Consider the following 17,230-nt stretch of genomic DNA (forward strand, 5'->3'; position numbering starts at 1 on the left):
CTGGAATTACAAGCGCACGCTACCACATCTGGCTTGTTTTTTTTGGTTTTTTTGTAGAGACAAAGTCTCACCAAGTTGCCCAGGCTGGTCTTGAACCCCTGAGCTCAGGCAATCCTCTCACCTCAACCTCCCCAAGTGCTAGGATTACAAGCTTGAGCCACTGCACCCAGCCCAAATATTTTCAACCCGAGTTTGGCTGGATCCATGGATGGGGAACCACAGATATAGAGGGCCAACTGTACTCTGCTTTTTTTTCACTCAACATTACGAAGTAAGAATTTCTCAATTGAGAAAACTGATTTGTAAACATTTTTAATGGTCATATTAAAGAAACAACCTGTAAAAAGAAAGTTGCTGTCAACTTTTAAAAAAAATCATCCCATGATGCACCCTTCCGATGGGTACACTTCTCAGACAGAGGTACTCCCTGCTCGGGCTTAAGCAGAAAGAAGGCAGTGGGAAGAAGGCCTTACAGTCACGGGAGTCAGGACAACCCTTCCTGTAGGTATCCTCATCGCCACTTCTCAGTTTCTATGGTTAAGGTTCAAGTGGCAAAAGCCCCACTGACCAAACCCCAGAGCCTGTAGATATGTCATGTTCCTGACAGAGAACATCTGAGCTTCAGAAAGCAGCCCTCCAGGCCCCATTACCCTTGCCTTCATGCTGTCCATTCTACTTGGACTCTCATCGTTGGAGCAGAAACAAGCATAAGTTCTCAGGGCCCTGGTAAAGACCACTGCCTTCCCTCTCACTTGCAAGGAACAGGCAATGATGACAAGGCCTTCCTCCAGGAGGCCGCTCTCCTTTCTCCTCTCCTACCCTGGCTTGGGCTCCTGGCTTCTCTGGAAAGCCATAGGACTCCAGGACTCCACCAACTTCTCTCTGCCAGCATTTCAGTCCTCAGGGCTGGAGCCGCAGGGTCTGCGGAATTCCTGTCCATATTCATGGATCCACTTGTTGGCCACTGGGAGAGAAGAGGGAGGAGGAAGAGGGCAGGCTCAGCAGAGTGGACAGCAACCACCTCACATCCTGCACCCTAGTCAACACACTTGCCCACCCTAGTCCTGGCCCCATGGCAGACTACAGGCTGTTTCTTTTAGCAGAGATAAGGATGTTGTCCTCTGGAAAAAGTCTGACGGGTTCTGTCTCCTGTAAACTAATTTTCAGATATGTGAAAACTAAGGTCACTCCCCCATTCATTCTAAAAGCCTACCTCCCCCATGAAGCCACTCCAGAGTCATGAGAGAAAAGGGGGGTGGTGTCTCCCGGCAGCATTTCTCAGCATGAGAGGACTTCCCACTTGTTTTTCTGGCTTCACCCCCTCGTGAGAAAGCACTAAGTGGAAGAGGCGATGACTTGACTCTTGGTTCTCTCCTTATGTAGAGGGTTGGGAGGATGCGCCATATTCCTCCTTGGCCATGCTCAGGAACCAAGGCCTGTCATTACACCCTTATTGACACCTGCTTTGTGACAGGACCCCCCGGAAGGCTCCCACTCTGCAGAGGGCATCTGGTTCGTCATCTGATCATCTCCATGCAATTTGACACTGTAATGAAACTTTTGGAATGGGAGTGCTATGCCCTGTCCTACCCTCCCCTATTTCACTCTACTCTGCACCCTTCACGCCCAGAAAGGCAGGCCTTACCCCATTTATCTCCCACCAGGACAGGACAGCCAGCGTGAAGTGTGTCATCATCCCCTGCACCACTCCTGTGCAGGTTCCACCAAAACAGTGCTGCATTCTGAAAACGAGAGGGTCCAGCCCCGGGAAGGGTCAGTCCAGAGTCTCCATTCACAGGAAGCACACACTAAGGATGAGTGTCATATAACAAGAAACTTTTCCATCCAATCTGGGGGCAAAGTATGTGTAAATTGGCACCAAAAGGCATGAGTTGCCATTTACTCATTCGCACACAGGTTGCTGATTGAGTGTCTACTGTGCTCTGGACGCTGGGAGTGCAGGTACAAACCATGTCCAGTTCTGCTCACGGGAAGCTCATGAGAGACAGACCTGGACAAGACAGTGTGGTGAGCACTAGAAGAAAGGAGAGCAGAAGCATCACTGGATCACTGAGGAGAAGCATTCAACAAAACCACAAGGTGGATCAAGATGCTCCTCCTACAATCGAGAACTTCATGAACTCAGAAGCTTGTCCCCACTGGCACTTATTTCAAACAACTCCAGGGAGCAGGCACTAGCATAATCTCCATTTTTCTTGGCAAAAAAGTGGAGGCTCAGGGCTTTAAACAATGCAGCTAAGAAGGACTCAAGTTCAGGTGTTTTGTCACCAAATCCTACATGCTCTTCCCCACTCTCCTCACTACACTGCCTTTGCGTCCTGCTATGCTTCCTGTAGACCTACTTTACCCTTGGCCCTTAGAAATAGACAAAGCCCCAGGTAATGCAAAGATTTCCAGTATGCTCTGGTGGCCTCGGTGTCCCCAACCCTAGAAGAGACGCCAAAGCCCTGAGCACCCAGAGATTCCCCGCATATATTTATTGAACACTTTACATGTGTCAGGCACTACGCTGCATGCTTTATGGGCATGATCTCGTGTATTCACCTGCAAAAAGTCTGACGAGTCCTGTCTCCTGTAAACTAATTTTCAGATGCATGGGGACTAAGGTCACCTCCCCATGAAGTCATTCCAGAGTAATGAGGGAAAAGGGGGCGGCATCTCCCAGCTACGTTTATCTTAGCACTGGAGCCCCTCTCTGCTTCTTTTCCATCTTCAGAGCTAAGGGCTCTTGGACACACATTCATTCCTGAATTAGGCAAGGGTTGCCAGGGTGTCTGACTGATCTGGCATTTGGAGGAAATATTCATTCATTAAACAAACCTCTTGCCACTTGGTTCTCCTCAGTGTCTACCCTTCTGTGTCTCTTATTACAACATGTCGTCCTGCCTGTTGACTTTGCTGTGAACTCCTGGAGCAAAGGGCTACGGATTTTCCTTCATACCATCCGTGCCATTAGCTCTTACTGTTGACTGAGCTAATGACTGAAGGAACTAACTGTTGTAGAGAATCCAAAGTGAATACAACAGTGTTTACCTCTGAGGACCTCTACTTTGATAGGGAAGACAGACGTGGAATCACCTGCTAGTCATATAAGTGTAAATAAAATAACAGAGGCATAAGTGACACGTATGTGTGCAGTACTAAGGAAAACTGCTGGATCATTGATTCTGGAAATCAGGGAAGACTTCTTTTTATTCCCCCACCCCACCCTAGGTGTTGGCTGATAAGCACAGACAGCATGAAGACGAAGCTGTTAGTTCTGTACTTACAGCCCCCATCTCTTGGGACCAGGCCCCACTCACCTTGACCACAGGTACGCTGAAGTTGGCGTAGATGAAGGACGTGGCTCCTCCAGCCTCCACCGAGCTCAGCTACAATGCCAGAGGAAGAAGCTAGAGTTAAAACAGTCACTGACTTCCCTATGGTCATGTATTTGTTAACCTGACATCTGATGTCATTTCTGCATAGATTCCGTCCTGTGGTCCCTTATTTCAACTCTAAGGGAAATACTTGAAAGACAATCATCCATTGAGCCTACTCAATGGCACTGGTATTCGCCTGAAGAGCCAGAAGGGGACAATGTTTTGGAATTCCTTCTTTCATCCCTTTTCCAACAACTGGTCTTATTGAGGGCTACAATAAGTAGATTTAAACTTTTTTGATTGAGACCCTTGGGAAGAAATACATTTTACATCATGACCCAAGACACATACACACACACACACACACACACACACACACACATTCTCCTGGAGGAAAAGTTTCATAAAACATTCTTACAATATGAGATACCCTCTGGTCTTTTGTTTTCTTTTCTTTTCTCTTTTTTTTAGACACTTCTCAAAAGAAGACTATGAACAGCCAACCCCTCTGGTCTTTTCTATTTTGTTTTATTCTAGTAAAGTTTTTTTCTTTTTTAAAATTTATTTTATTTTAAATATGTGGAGTACAATTCAGGTCAGAGTCTGTAATACTCAGTGATTTATCACAGAAACAAATAACCAAGTATCATATGTTATCACTCTTAAGTGAGTCCTGATTAGGTATTATATATTAGGTATATAAGTGGTCATTGTACGGGCAAAATTTGGGCCTCCCTTTGATCCCCACTTTGCCTGATTTGAGATCAGGTACCCTTACTAATAATATGTGCCCCCTCCTTCCTTGGCAGTTTCTGCCAATCCCTTTCTTATAGTATGGTAAATATTCAGGACTCGCTTAAGAGTGATAACATATGGTACTCAGTTATTTGTTTCTGTGATAAATCACTGAGTATTACAGACTCTAAAATCACTCAAGTTTAATGCAGTTTTCTTAAATGCTGGTCAGGTCCACTAAATTAATCTCACAGCCTATTAATGGATTATGACTTGTGACTTGAAAACCAATTCAGACTACAATTCAGTAAATCATTTTGAAAGGTAAGCAGCAAAGTAACTACTTATTGTGACTTCGGCATATTCTTCATACGATCCTCTCTAGGGCACCTAAGCTAAGAAGTTTCACTAATGGAATATTCTAGGAGTATGGAAATGTTTTCATAATATGAAGATTTTTTTTCTGATTGTCAAAGAAATATATAATAATCAAACTTTTTTAAATACAGGAAAACATTTTAAAATATCAATACTCAACATCTTACCATCCAGAAAAAAACAATTACAGTAACAGTTGACACTTACTGAGCACTGAGTATATGCTGGGCATTAGATGGAGACCTTGCAAATATATTATCGCACTTATTCCTCACAACAATCCTATGAGTTAGATTTGTTATTATTAGTAGTAGTATTATAATTATTTTGATTTGGAGTCTTACTCCATTGCCCAGGCTGGAGCACAGTGGCATGGTCATGGCCACCCCAGCATCAACCTGGTGGGCTCAGGCAATCCTTCAGCCTCAGACTTACAAGTAGCTGGAACTACAGGTGCGTGCCACCATGTCTGGCTAAATTTTTGATTATAGAGACAAGGTCTCTCCATGTTGCCCAGGCTGGTCTGTTATTATTATTAATTCTTCATATTTTAAAGATGAAGAAACCAAGTCTCAGAGAGAGATTACTTTACTCTTCCATGGCAGAGCCAGGATTGGAGCTGAAACAATGCTATCTGACTACAAAATCCCTGCTCATAACCATTATGCTACAATTTTGGACATTTAGGTTATATTGAAATGTTTACTTTTTTTTTTTTTTTTTGCATTGGAGTCTCACTCTGTTGCCCAGGCTGAAGTGCAGGGGCACATTCATGGCCACCACAGCCTCGACCTGCTGGGCTGAAGTGATCCTTCTGCCTCAGCCTTCCAAGTAGCTGGAACTACAGGCACATGCTACCACACCCAGCTAAATTTTTTTGTTTATTATTGAGATGAGGTCTCGCCAAGTTGCCCAGGCTGGTCTCAGACCCCTGGACTTAGGCAATCCTCTTGCCTTGGCCTCCCAAAGTGCTGGGATTATAGGCTTGAGCCACCGCGTCCGGCCCAAATGTTCACTATTATAAGTAAACTGCATTAAACATTATGAATGAAATTATATTTGCATTTTGGATTGTTTTCATGGGAAAGAGTCCTAGCACTAGTATTAGTATTGGGTCAAAGGGTATGCATGAGTTCGATACTTCTAATACATACTGCTAAATTATTTTCTCAGCAGTTACACAACATGAGAGTGCCAGTCTTACCTCGTGCTGCCTAGCACTGTCTACTAAGGGTTCATGCTCATTGATCTTGTGGCAGTCAGATCCCACCATGTTTACTTGTGTTACAGAGCAAGGACGATAGGAGTTAGGACATTGGCGCTTGGAGGAAAGTGAACAGACCTGGTGGCTCAGAACCTGGAACTGGCAGTGGTGATGCTCAGCATTCCCTGGCTCCCCCTGTAGCCCACTGGGAAGCTGAGGAGAACAATCGGCTCCTCATGTTCAGGCAACTTACAGACTGGATGATTCTTTCTAACTCACGTTGTTGTCAGTCACAGTGGGTGTAAGCAAGATACGACAGGTGCAACCTGAACTTTCCTGCGCACCTTTACATGTAGCTTTACCATATAGTGGAAAGGAATGTCATACCCATCAACCTGATTCTGTGTGCAGTGAAGCTGATGAGCAGGGTGTCAGCTGTACGGGTAGGGGAGGGGAGAGAACTCTTTCCTCTGTGTGCCTTCCACTGTTTTGTGCCGGGACTGATCTTAAGTCTGATCTGAGTAGAAAATCACTAACTGGATTTCAACTCAACCTGCTGTACTTCTAAAAGATTATCTTTTCCCTACAATACTACTCTTACATTTCCCACAAACCATGTTTAGACATGTTTATGATGGTCTTTATCCAACCTGGAGATGAAAGAATTGAGCCTAACATAATACTTCTGAGGTCCCACTACGGTGATTCCTTTATGAGGTCCTTTCTTCTACTCGCTTTATGGGTTACAATGATAGATACATATGGAATGAAATCTTCCAGAGTGATATTCCCTTACATTCGTTCATCAGAGGCTCACAACAACCCTGTGTGGAAGCCCGAGGCTATACCTGAGCTCAAATAATAGACGCAATTTGCTCCAAGGCCACACAGAAAGTGGCAGAACAGGATTAGGCCAGCTGACTCCAAACCCAATGTGCATTTCATTCCACTGTGTCTCAAATGTGTAAAACTCAAATGCACATGAACAAGCATATCTGCATGTATGTGCAAGCCAGCCCCCTCCCCCACACTTACATTTGCCATTTAAAATTGCTGGGCTCTTACATCCATGCTACCTTCACTGTAGTAACTGGGCCCCTGTAACCAGGGAACCAGCCACAGGAGATACTGAGAGAGACAAAGATCAGAGATATACTGTGCCCCCAGGTGTCCTGTTCTTTGGCAGTAGTTCTTTCCTTCACTGCTTGTGACCTCCCATGTCAGCTTGAGAGGTCAGCCAGCTGCACATTCAAGATGTATTCCCTGCTTGACAGCTGACTTCAGCTATCCCTCTGTGCCTGCTCAGGATGATCAGAATGACCACCAAGAAACCAGACACCACTGTAAGTGGAAGCCTTCCAGTTCTGCAGGAAGTATGGAACTGAGCCATATGGAGAAATATGTTGGAACTGCCGGCATTAGAGACTATGTTGGCCAGGCATGGTGGTTCATGCCTAAAATCCCAGCATTTTGGGAGGCTGAGGTGGGAGGATTGCTTGAGCCCAGGAGTTCAAGACCAGCATGGACAACACAGCGAGACCTCATCTCTACAAAAAATACACTGGGCATGGTAGTGCCTATAGTCCCAGCTACTCAGGAGGCTGAGACAGAAGAAGTATCACCTGAGGCCAGGATGTGGAGGCTGCTGTGGGCTGTGATTGTGCCACTGCACTCTAGCCTGGGCAACAAAGCAAGACACCTGATGACAAAAAAAAGAAAAAAAGACTATGTAGAATGCTCACCTCTGACTGCCCTTTCTTGGCTGTACTGTGGAGACCAGTGACAGCCTTAAGAGAAGAGGGAATGCTAGGGTGGGGAGGGTCTGCTATTCCAATGAGCCTGAAACCAGAACTTCATCTTTGGTTGTTATATAGAACCCTTTTATTTAACATATTTGTCTCTTCAGTTAACTATAATATAGCTCTTCTAATAAGTGATCACTTCTAATAATCTCTTCTAAGACAGATGACTGGGATTGTGGCTTGTCTACAGAGAAGGAGTACTCACATGACCTGAATGGCAAGGGGTAGGTGAGATGATAAAGACTGGGACTTAACCTTATAGGATAAGGTCAAAAATTAGGACAAGACGCCAATGTATTGTTTTATTTTTAGGGGGTATAATGGAGATTTTACGGGGCAATAAGAAAGAGAATTTCCACTGCACATCAGAAACAACACTTACTGAATTTCTCTGTAGGTGTCTGTTCTTCTCTCTTGTAATCTTACTGCCTCATTCTCTTCTCTCTCGCCTCACAGCTCTGCAACTTCATCTATAAGTCTATTATAAGTCTATGATTTTCTTTCTTTTTTTTTTGAGTTGGAGTCTTACTCCATTGCCCAGGCTGGAGTGCAGTGGCACACTCAAAGCCATCCCAGCGTCGACCTGCTGGGCTCCGGTGATCCTTCCTCCTCAGCCATCCAAGTAGCCAGAACTACAGGCACGCACTACTATTCCTGGCTAATTTTTTTATTTATTGTAGAGACGAGGGCTCACCAAGTTGCCCAGGCTGGTTTCGAACCCGCGGGCTCAGGCAATCCACCCGCCTTGGCCTCCCAAAGTGCTGGGATTACAGGCTGAGCCACCGAGCCGGAACTGGTCTATGATTTTCAACACTGACTAGTCTGTGGGACCTCAAAGAGAGAGACTCATATCCTCTTCCTGTGGTGTTCAAGTCCCTTGATCTCTTGGCCTTCAAGGGAACCCCACTTTCCATCCTAACCCACTGCCCATGCTAACGTCATATTCAGATCTACACACTGTAAGCCCTAGGAGTGTAGAAACTCTGTCTTCTATTTCTTGATATTTCCTACAGCGCCTAACAAACATGCTGTCTGAAACGTGCAAAATCCCTGGAGGTTTTTGTGCTGGTAAAATCAATATGTGAAATTGCTTTGAAAACCATAAAATAAACTAGAGATATAAATATTCAGTTAGTAAGTAAGAAGTCCAGAGCAAGACTCACATAGATCATAAACGTTGCAACTCGGTTTCCAGACTTCATCCTGTATAGGGGGCTGCTCAGTGACTGAGACAAAAATAGAACAAATCATTATTTTATACAGATAGTACTGGAGTAACAGCCAGGATTCCACCATTACTACAGGGAGAAGTAAAATGGGGGTGTCAAGGGTGGGTTGTATCCCTGAGCTAACCTACTGGAGCACATGCCCATCTTTGCTAACAGGCACTCAGTACACTTTCTTCTATCTTTTACTAATTTATTAGATAACCATATAAACTAATTACATACTAATCAAGCAGAACTACTTGTCTAGAAGTACTATATGAGAGGTTAACTGCACCTTTAGGTTCTCTATGAAGAAATTAATATATAAAATATTATATCATTATTCTGTGGGAGTACCAAATCATAACACCGGAGTTCCTGGTTATTTGCTGAAGAGACATACCCTTTTTCTTTGGTCATGGAACAGTTTGGGATAGAATGTATATATCATAACTCATCCTGTTGTTAAGCATACTGTTCAATGAGTTTTTGTAAATTTTGATAGTTGTCCAACTGCTCCCACAATCCAGTTTTAGAACAGTTCTGTCTGCTAAAAAGTTCCCTCATATCAATTTGCAGTCAATCCCTGCTCCTACTCCAAACCCCAGGCAATGCTCTTGTCTGCTTTCTATCTCCACTATTTTGCCTTTTCTAGAAATTTCATGTAAGTAAAATCACAAAACATGTAGTCTATTGGGTCTGGCTTCTTTCACTTGCATACTGTTTTAAAGACTCATCTCTGTTGTTGTAGTGGACTTCTTATTATTATTGCTGAGTAGTATTCTATCATGCAGATATACCAAAATTTGTTTATCTCTTCACCAGTTGATAGATAGTTGGGCTGTTTCCAATTCTTGGCTATTATAAATGAAGCTTCTCTAAACTTTCACATACAAGTGTTTGTATAGACATATATTTCTTTATCCCTTAGGCAATAATACTTAGGAGTGAAATGGTAGGATCATATGTAGGTGAACTTTTAATATATATATCTATATATGTATATATTTTTTGCTTCCCATTGATCAAACCCATTTGACTTTAACTTTTTAAGAAACTGCTAAATTGTTTTCCAAAGTGTACCATTTTACATGCCTACCGGCAGTAGATGAGAACTCCAAGTCTTCCATATCCTCACCAACACTTGCTATAATCTGCAAATTTTATTTTAGTCACTCTAAAAGGAGTGCAGTGCTATCTTATTGTGGTTTTAAATTGTATTTCCCTAATGATGTTGAGCATCTTTTCATGTGCTTATTGTTCATTTATCTTCTTTGGTGAAGTGTCTATTCAAATACTTTTTTGTCCGTTAAAAAAAATGTGAGTTATTTGTGTTTTTACTGAGTTCTGAAGTTCTGTAGATATATATATATATTTTTGAGTTGGAGTCTCACTCTGTCACCCAGACTGGAGTGCAGTGGCCGCTCCCGGCCACCACAGCCTCGACCTGCCGGGCTCCGGCGTTCCTTCCGCCTCAGCCTTCCAAGTAGCTGGAACTACAGGTGCGCACTACCATGACCGGCTAATTTTTGATTTATTGTAGAGATGAGGTCTCGCCAAGTTGCCCGGGTGGGTTTCGAACCCGCAAACTCAGGCAATTCACTCACCTCAGCCTCCCAAAGTTACGGGATTACAGGCTGAGCCACCAAAGCCCAGCTAGTTCTGTAGATATTTTGGATACAAGTCCTTTATCAGATATATGATTTTCAAATATTTTCTCCTAGTTGGTGGCTTGTCCTTTCTTTCTTTTTTTTTTTTTTTTGAAAGTAGGATTTATTAAGAGGACAGAAAAATTCCCACAGTGGGAAGGAACCCAAAGGGGTTGGCCATCTTTTCATTTTCTAATCGTGTTTTTTGAAAAGCAAATGATTTAAATTTGACAAAGTTCAATTTATCAATTTGTCTTCTTTTATGGATAATGCTTTGGTGTCCCATTTAAGAAATCTTTGCCTAATTTATCATAAAGATTTTTTCTTATGTTTTTTTCTAGAAATTTTATAGTGTTGCATCTTATATTTAGGTCTATGATCCATTTTATGTTAATTTTCATATATGGTATAAAGTAAGTGTCTAAAGCCATTATTATTATTGTGCAGATAGATGTTGAATTGTTCCAGCACCGTTTGTTGAAAAGACTGTATCTTCTTCACTGAATTTTCTTGGCATCTCTGTCAAAAACCAATTGACCACGTGTAGGCTTATTTATGGACTCTCTGTTCTGTTCCATTGACCTATGTGTCTGTCTTTACACCAATGCCTTGATTATTGTAGCTCTATACTAAGTTTTGAGATCAGGTAGTGTGTGTCTGCCAATTTTGCTCTTCCTTTTCAAAACTGTTTTGGCTGTTCTAGGCCCTTACATTTCCATATACATTTTAGAATCAGCTTGTTAATTTCTACAAAAATAAACCTCCTGGAATTTTGATAGAGTTGGCATTGAATCTACAGATCAATTTAGGGGAGATCTTTTTAATCTTCAAAAATTATTTGCTATAATCAACAGAGTTGGGCAGTTGAGATCATGAAGACAGGAGAGTGACTGGAAGGATAGTCCTCATTAGTAAAGCCCCAAGTGAACCAGGAGAGACGATTCCATGACAGGTCACATTCTTTCCTTACCAGCAAATTTTGGAGGCAGAATGGTAGCAAATAAGAACATGAATCAGCAGCAATGGGCTGAAACCAAGGTTTTTCAGATATTTCTAGAACAAGAAACTTTGGTCTAAGATTTCACTTGGTATTCCCTGAACGATTGGTCATTAACCCATGGTTACCGTGGCATGGTCGAAGTGAGGCTCATAGTGCCCTCCGATTCCATAGTTCACCACCTGGAGATACTCTGCATGGGGAGGCTGGACATCAAGGCCTGTGAGGGCAGCAATGCGGTGGTCAAGAGTCACCAGCATTGGGTCAATGGTTTCCTTCAGCCAGGCACTAAAACATGACAAAGATTGGATGCCAGAAATGAATAAACAAATGAATTATGTCAATTGCCAGAAGGAAGGATGGAAAGAAGGAAGGGTGGGAGGGAAGATAGACATGAATGCCTATTTACTTACTTATCCCTCATGTAAAGTCTGCTCAGTCCACTTTACCCTCTGTCTCAACATTCATGCATTCATTCATTCAACAAACTTTCTCTGAGGCCCACCGAATGCTAGGTTATGTGCCAGGTGCTGAGGATACAGAGCAAAGGGTCACAGCACCCAGATACTGGAATACAAAGAGGAATAAGACAATAAGCACTTTAAAACTGGTCTGAGCTATCTTGACAGAGGAAGATGGGAACAATGGAAAAAATTTGTGATTTAGAGAACCATGACCAGTACCTTGATCCTCTGAGTGATCCCAAGTCAGATACTTAACCATAAACCTCTCTAAGGTTCAGTGCATCGTCTATAGAATGGAATGATAATAATACCTACTTCACAGACTTGTGAGCACTGCAAAAGACAATGCTTACAAAGATGCCTCGTAAGCAACATGTTAGTGATTGCTGTTAAACCCTGGAACATTTCTGCTCTTCCGTTCTACTGCAGTATAAGCCAGGATAGGTTAAAGGTCAAAGACCTCTTCGATCTCTTTTTCTGAATGTCTAGTTGAGGTTCTGACAAGATGGAAATTTTGGAATCAGAATTTGGGCTCCTGGGAAATGAGGAATGCTCCCCAAGGGAAGCCTCTGAGCCTCTCAGGGAGACCATGAGGGCTGTGAAGGGAAGAGCTTTGAAATGACATGAGAAGACCACTTCATTGCTCTTTAAGTGACAGACTGTTTTGTTCATTCTTTCATATAGAGTACAAGCAAAGAGCTATGCCACATGCTCTGAGGTTTGCAGAGATTCCCAAGAGAAAGCTATTGTCTTCAAAAAGGCTCACAAATTGCCTGGGAGAAGACAAACACAAATATAAATAAGTGCAAGTTAAGATAAGTGAAATATAAGAAAGGGATTGGCAATAGTTGAAAACTGCTGGGGGGAGGCAGGGGCCAGGATTGGCAGTAGCGGGAAACTGCCGGTGGGCGGGTGGGAGGCACACCTCATCAATACCGATACCTGTATAATAAACATCTGCATACCTAACCCTGAATTGTACCCCACATCTTCAAAATTAAAAAAAAAATAAGGCTGGAAGCGGTGGCTCAAGCCTGCAATCCCAGCACTTTAGGAAGCTGAGGTGAGTGGATTGCCTGGGCCTTCAGGTTCAAGACCAGTCTAGGCAAAATGGTGAGACCTTGTCTCTACAATAAATCAAAAAATTAGCCGGGTATGGTAGCACACACCTGGAGTTCTGGTTACTTGGAAGGCTGAGGCAGAAGGACTGCTGGAGCACAGCAGATCGATGCTGGGGTGGCTATGAGTCTGCTACTGCACTCCAACCTGGGCGACAGAGTGAGACTCCAACTCAAAAAAAGAAAAAAAAAAGTGAAAAAAGTGAAACAGACTTTAAAATAAAGTTCTGAGGAGCACAGAGAAAGGAGAAGCTAATTCTATTGGAATATTCAGGTAAGATGGTGTGTGACATTTAAGTCCAATTTTGAAGGATGCATAAAATTCCAATAGATTGAAAAGATGTAGGAGCATTCCAGCCTGAAGAAACAGCACAAGCACAAACATGGAGGTGTGACAATAAATAATATGTGCAAATTTCTTACACTTGGTCTGTGAAAGAAGTAATGGGAGATAAGGCTGGAAGAGTAGGCTCAGGACATGACACAAGACACTGAAAACTGAGGACACTGTGGTATGGAATCTAGACTTTGCTCTGTGACAATGAACAGTCAGTGAAGATGTGTGAGCAGGGAAATGATGTGGCAATTAGGGGCTCCCTGGTGACTCTTGAGAGACCAGCTCCAGTGAAGTTGTGAGGACAGAAGCAAAGACAAAGGGCTGAGGCGTGATGTGAGTGGAGAAAGAGGAGGCTGTCTCTTGATCGAAAACTCAAAGAAGCAATGAATCTAAATGGAAGGTTGAATTTTCTGACACTAGAACAGCAGAAAGGTTAGAAGCAGCAATGAAGCTGAGGCCGCATGGACCTTCCAAAGCTGAGAGAATAATTACTCATGTGAAATATCCTTAATGTACCAGACCAAATAAGGTAAGCCAAGTGATTCTGAATCACAGCTGTCATCACTCACTTCACTGCCCAGACAACACAAACTAACCACCAGGCCTGAGGTCTGGCCTCTCCCCACGGATACTGACATTGCTGTCTCACACAGTTTGGGTGGAGATTGCTTCTCTTACTGTATCACCAGCCCTGTCCTCACAGTGCAAATAAAGGGAGTGGGAGTGGTCAGGGCTGGAGAGACAGGGATAAAGCTGAGCTCTCACGTCTGAATCTGCTCCTTCAGAGAAGCCATCAGAGCCAGAGTCCATTCACCCATCTGACCTGACTGTTAGCAAGTCATGCTTTGAATATGAGTCAGGAGGGGGAATAGAATCTTGTAAAGTAATATTACAAACACAGACAGGACTATATTCTCTGAAACAACAGTCCTGGTTAGGAGAACAACTATACAGTTTTTGGTTTAGGGTGTAGGAGCTTTTTCGAGTCTTTCTCAAAAGGACTTCTAGTTACATCCTCAGATGATAGAACAACCTGGGAAAGGGGAATGGAAACTTCTCCCTCTTGAAAAGGCTGTATAGATATAAACGTGAGCTATGGGTTTCCAGCAGCACCTGACAGTCCCTGAATGGCTGTTGCTGACTTGGCTGTCAGCTGTGCCAGGCACGAGGGTGGGCAGCAGATATGACCAGGAGTCCCTGCCAAGGAAGGGCCCTCTTACCTTTTGCTGATGCGGTATTCTACTTCCAACTGCTTTTCTCCCGATGCCACCACTGATCTCTGTAGCTGGCGGGAAGAGACATAAGACAAAGTCCAAGTGGTCATGATGCCAAGGAAAGGGCTGTGTCATTTCCACAGACAAGCCCCTCTCTCAAGCATAAACATAACAATGACCAGTTCCTCCCTAATCTTGTATGTGGGACTTCGTTTAGCGACAGCTATTGATCTTGAAAATAAAAAATAAAAATTCAGTCTGGGAATGCATTTTGGGGAAAACAAATAAGTGACCCAAAACCTTAGAGCTGAAAAATAACCTTTAATGCTGTGCCTGGTTGACAGTACGCATTCAGTGCACGTTTGCTGAGCTGGAGTAAACTGGCATTTAAATCCCTCTTGTATCTGCAAGGCTGAGAGGTAGGTAAGAACAAGGGCTATTTCTCATTCATCATTGCATCCTCGAGCCCAGCACTGGGCCTGACCTATGGTAAGCACTTAGTGTTTATGAATTAAATGAACACTTCCGACAACAGGAAACTACACTCAGAGGCAGCCTGAACCTTTGGAACAATTCTGACAAAAACCCTTCCTTATAGAATATCAAAATCTGTTTTGCTGCAACTGCTTTTTGAAAAATTGATATATAGGCTGGGTGTGGTGGCTCATACCTGTAATCTCCGCACTTTGGGAGGCTGAGGTGAGGGGATTGCTTGAGCCCAGGAATTCGAGACCAGCCTGGGTAACATAGCGAGATCCCGTCTCTTACCAAAAAAATTTAAAAATTAGCCAGGCATGGTGGCAAGCACCTGTACTCAGCTACTCAGGAGGCTGAGGCAAAAGGATCTCCTGAGCCCAGGAGGTCAAGACTGTGGTGTGCTGTGATCATGCCACTACACTCCAGCCTGAGTAGCAGAGTGAGACCCCCAACTCAAAAAAAATTGATAAATAATAGATACATATTTTTCAGTTATATGTGATATTTTGATAACTGCAACTGCCTTGATTAGGAAAAAGCAACAGGTTTGAAGTCACTAATTAAATGTGTCTCTTTTGTTTTGAATGTCTGGACTAGCATTTCAATTATTTTTAAACAAAGTGCCGCCAAATTGCAAAACCACCATACCAGAGACAGAGAGATAAATATTGTTCATCCACTAAGGGTGTGTCTACTTCTGCCTCTGTCATCAGACTGTCAGCTCCATGAGGGTAAGGACTTGGTCTTTTTTCAGTGCTGTATCCCCAGAGATCACAGAAGGCCTGACAGGGAATTGATGCTCCGTTAAATGAACAAATGGATAAATGAAACAGGACCCTGTACTTGAAGGCACTCACAGGGCTCAGACCCAACCCTGGGGCTTCACAGGCAGGCAGAGCAAGGCTTGGGACAATGAATTGCACAAGAAAGACACTCTCTCCCTTCTCTAAGGCCTCCAGAATGTCATTGCTCTGCTGCTAACCCAGGTGGACTATCTTGGGAAAACCTTCTCCCTTCCTTAGACCCATTTCCCCATCTATAAACGCAGCACGGGAACAACACGTCCTTGGGAGTTCCTCTCAGCCTGCAGTATCAGGATGCGGGAAGTCAGAAGGTGACTGAGGTTGCTTCCATTCCTCACTCATCATCCCTGGTGTCCTCTCCTGACCCATTGGTAGAGGAGAGATTCATAGAAGAGAGATGGTCCTTTCTGTTCTTTTAGGGCAAAAACAATGGCTTAAAAAAAAACCAAACTGCAGCGAGTCCCCTCTCTCCTCATTAAGGAGCCCCTTATACTTAATTTTTTAACAATCATTGATGTCCACCTTGTTTTTTGGACAAATATTTATTTGTTGTTCTGTGTGCTAAGCACAGTGTGAGGCGTTGACGCGACAGAGTGAGACTCCAACTCAAAAAAAAGCAAAAAAAAAAAAAAAACAACCAAAAAACAATATGTTAAACCTGCTCCTAAGTCATCTCATGGGGCCATAATGGGCAAGTACAGAGCCCATTCTTACAGGGGACAGGAAGCTTCCCAGGATGTCCACAAGACACAATGGAATCCTAGAAGCGAGAAGAGGTCAAGGGCAGAGCATTTCAGGCAGAGAGAAGAGTGTGTAGCTGGAGAGTCGAGAGCCAGAGGAAAATGAGGCAGAAGAGGTCAGCAGCAGCCAGGTCAACACTTGTGAGCATTTGAGGGCAAAAGCGACCACTTAAAGAGTTTAAGCAAGGGCTCGAATGGGCAGACCTGACCTTCTAAAGATGACTCTGGCTCAGTGGGCAGAACACATGGTGAGACATTTGAAGTGAGGCCACACCGGGGGTCTGTTAGTTTGCAGTCTGGTTGGGGAAACAAGGCTAACCCATGAAACCGTGAGTGATACCAGACAACACATAAATGGCAGAATACACTTAAAATTTAAGTACCAAATAACTGTCAACAAAAGCTTTGAATTCAGAGGAGGGACTGGTTATTATATAAGGCCCCACAAAGTGCTCTGAAAAAGAATCAAAGTGGGCCAGAGTGGTGGTCAGGGTTAGTGGACACACGGAGGTGTGGGGCATAACTGAGTCTTCAAGGATGGGGAGGACATGGAGAGGGAAGTGAAGTGTTGAGAGGGCATGCTTTGGGAAAGGGATGGTGAATAGGAAGCAGATTAAGTTCAATGCAAGCCACTGAGGCATCTGTGCTCAGTTCCCAAGGGGGAGTCCAGGAATAAGCCCAGGGTGTATTCTTTTTTTTTTTTTTTTTTGAGTTGGAGTCT

The 17,230-nt window shown here is 43.5% G+C and overlaps 1 protein-coding gene across 1 annotated transcript in view; it reads right to left on the minus strand.

Moving 5' to 3' along the window:
- Nucleotides 1-296: 296 nt before the first annotated feature.
- P4HA3 (prolyl 4-hydroxylase subunit alpha 3) overlaps nucleotides 297-17,230 on the minus strand; it is a 39,713-nt gene continuing 22,779 nt past the window's right edge. Inside the window, exons 8-13 of the mRNA XM_008072279.1 lie at nucleotides 14,496-14,560; nucleotides 11,485-11,644; nucleotides 8,666-8,728; nucleotides 3,324-3,392; nucleotides 1,646-1,742; nucleotides 297-964 (exon numbers count right to left, since the gene is read on the minus strand). Of these exons, the coding sequence (XP_008070470.1) occupies nucleotides 894-964; nucleotides 1,646-1,742; nucleotides 3,324-3,392; nucleotides 8,666-8,728; nucleotides 11,485-11,644; nucleotides 14,496-14,560 (525 nt within the window). The 3' untranslated portion in view covers nucleotides 297-893. The remainder of the gene's footprint in view (nucleotides 965-1,645; nucleotides 1,743-3,323; nucleotides 3,393-8,665; nucleotides 8,729-11,484; nucleotides 11,645-14,495; nucleotides 14,561-17,230) is intronic.

Source organism: Carlito syrichta, unplaced genomic scaffold, assembly GCF_000164805.1.
Source record: "Carlito syrichta isolate Samal-C Ts95f unplaced genomic scaffold, Tarsius_syrichta-2.0.1 Scaffold315077, whole genome shotgun sequence".
Taxonomy (NCBI): domain Eukaryota; kingdom Metazoa; phylum Chordata; class Mammalia; order Primates; family Tarsiidae; genus Carlito; species Carlito syrichta.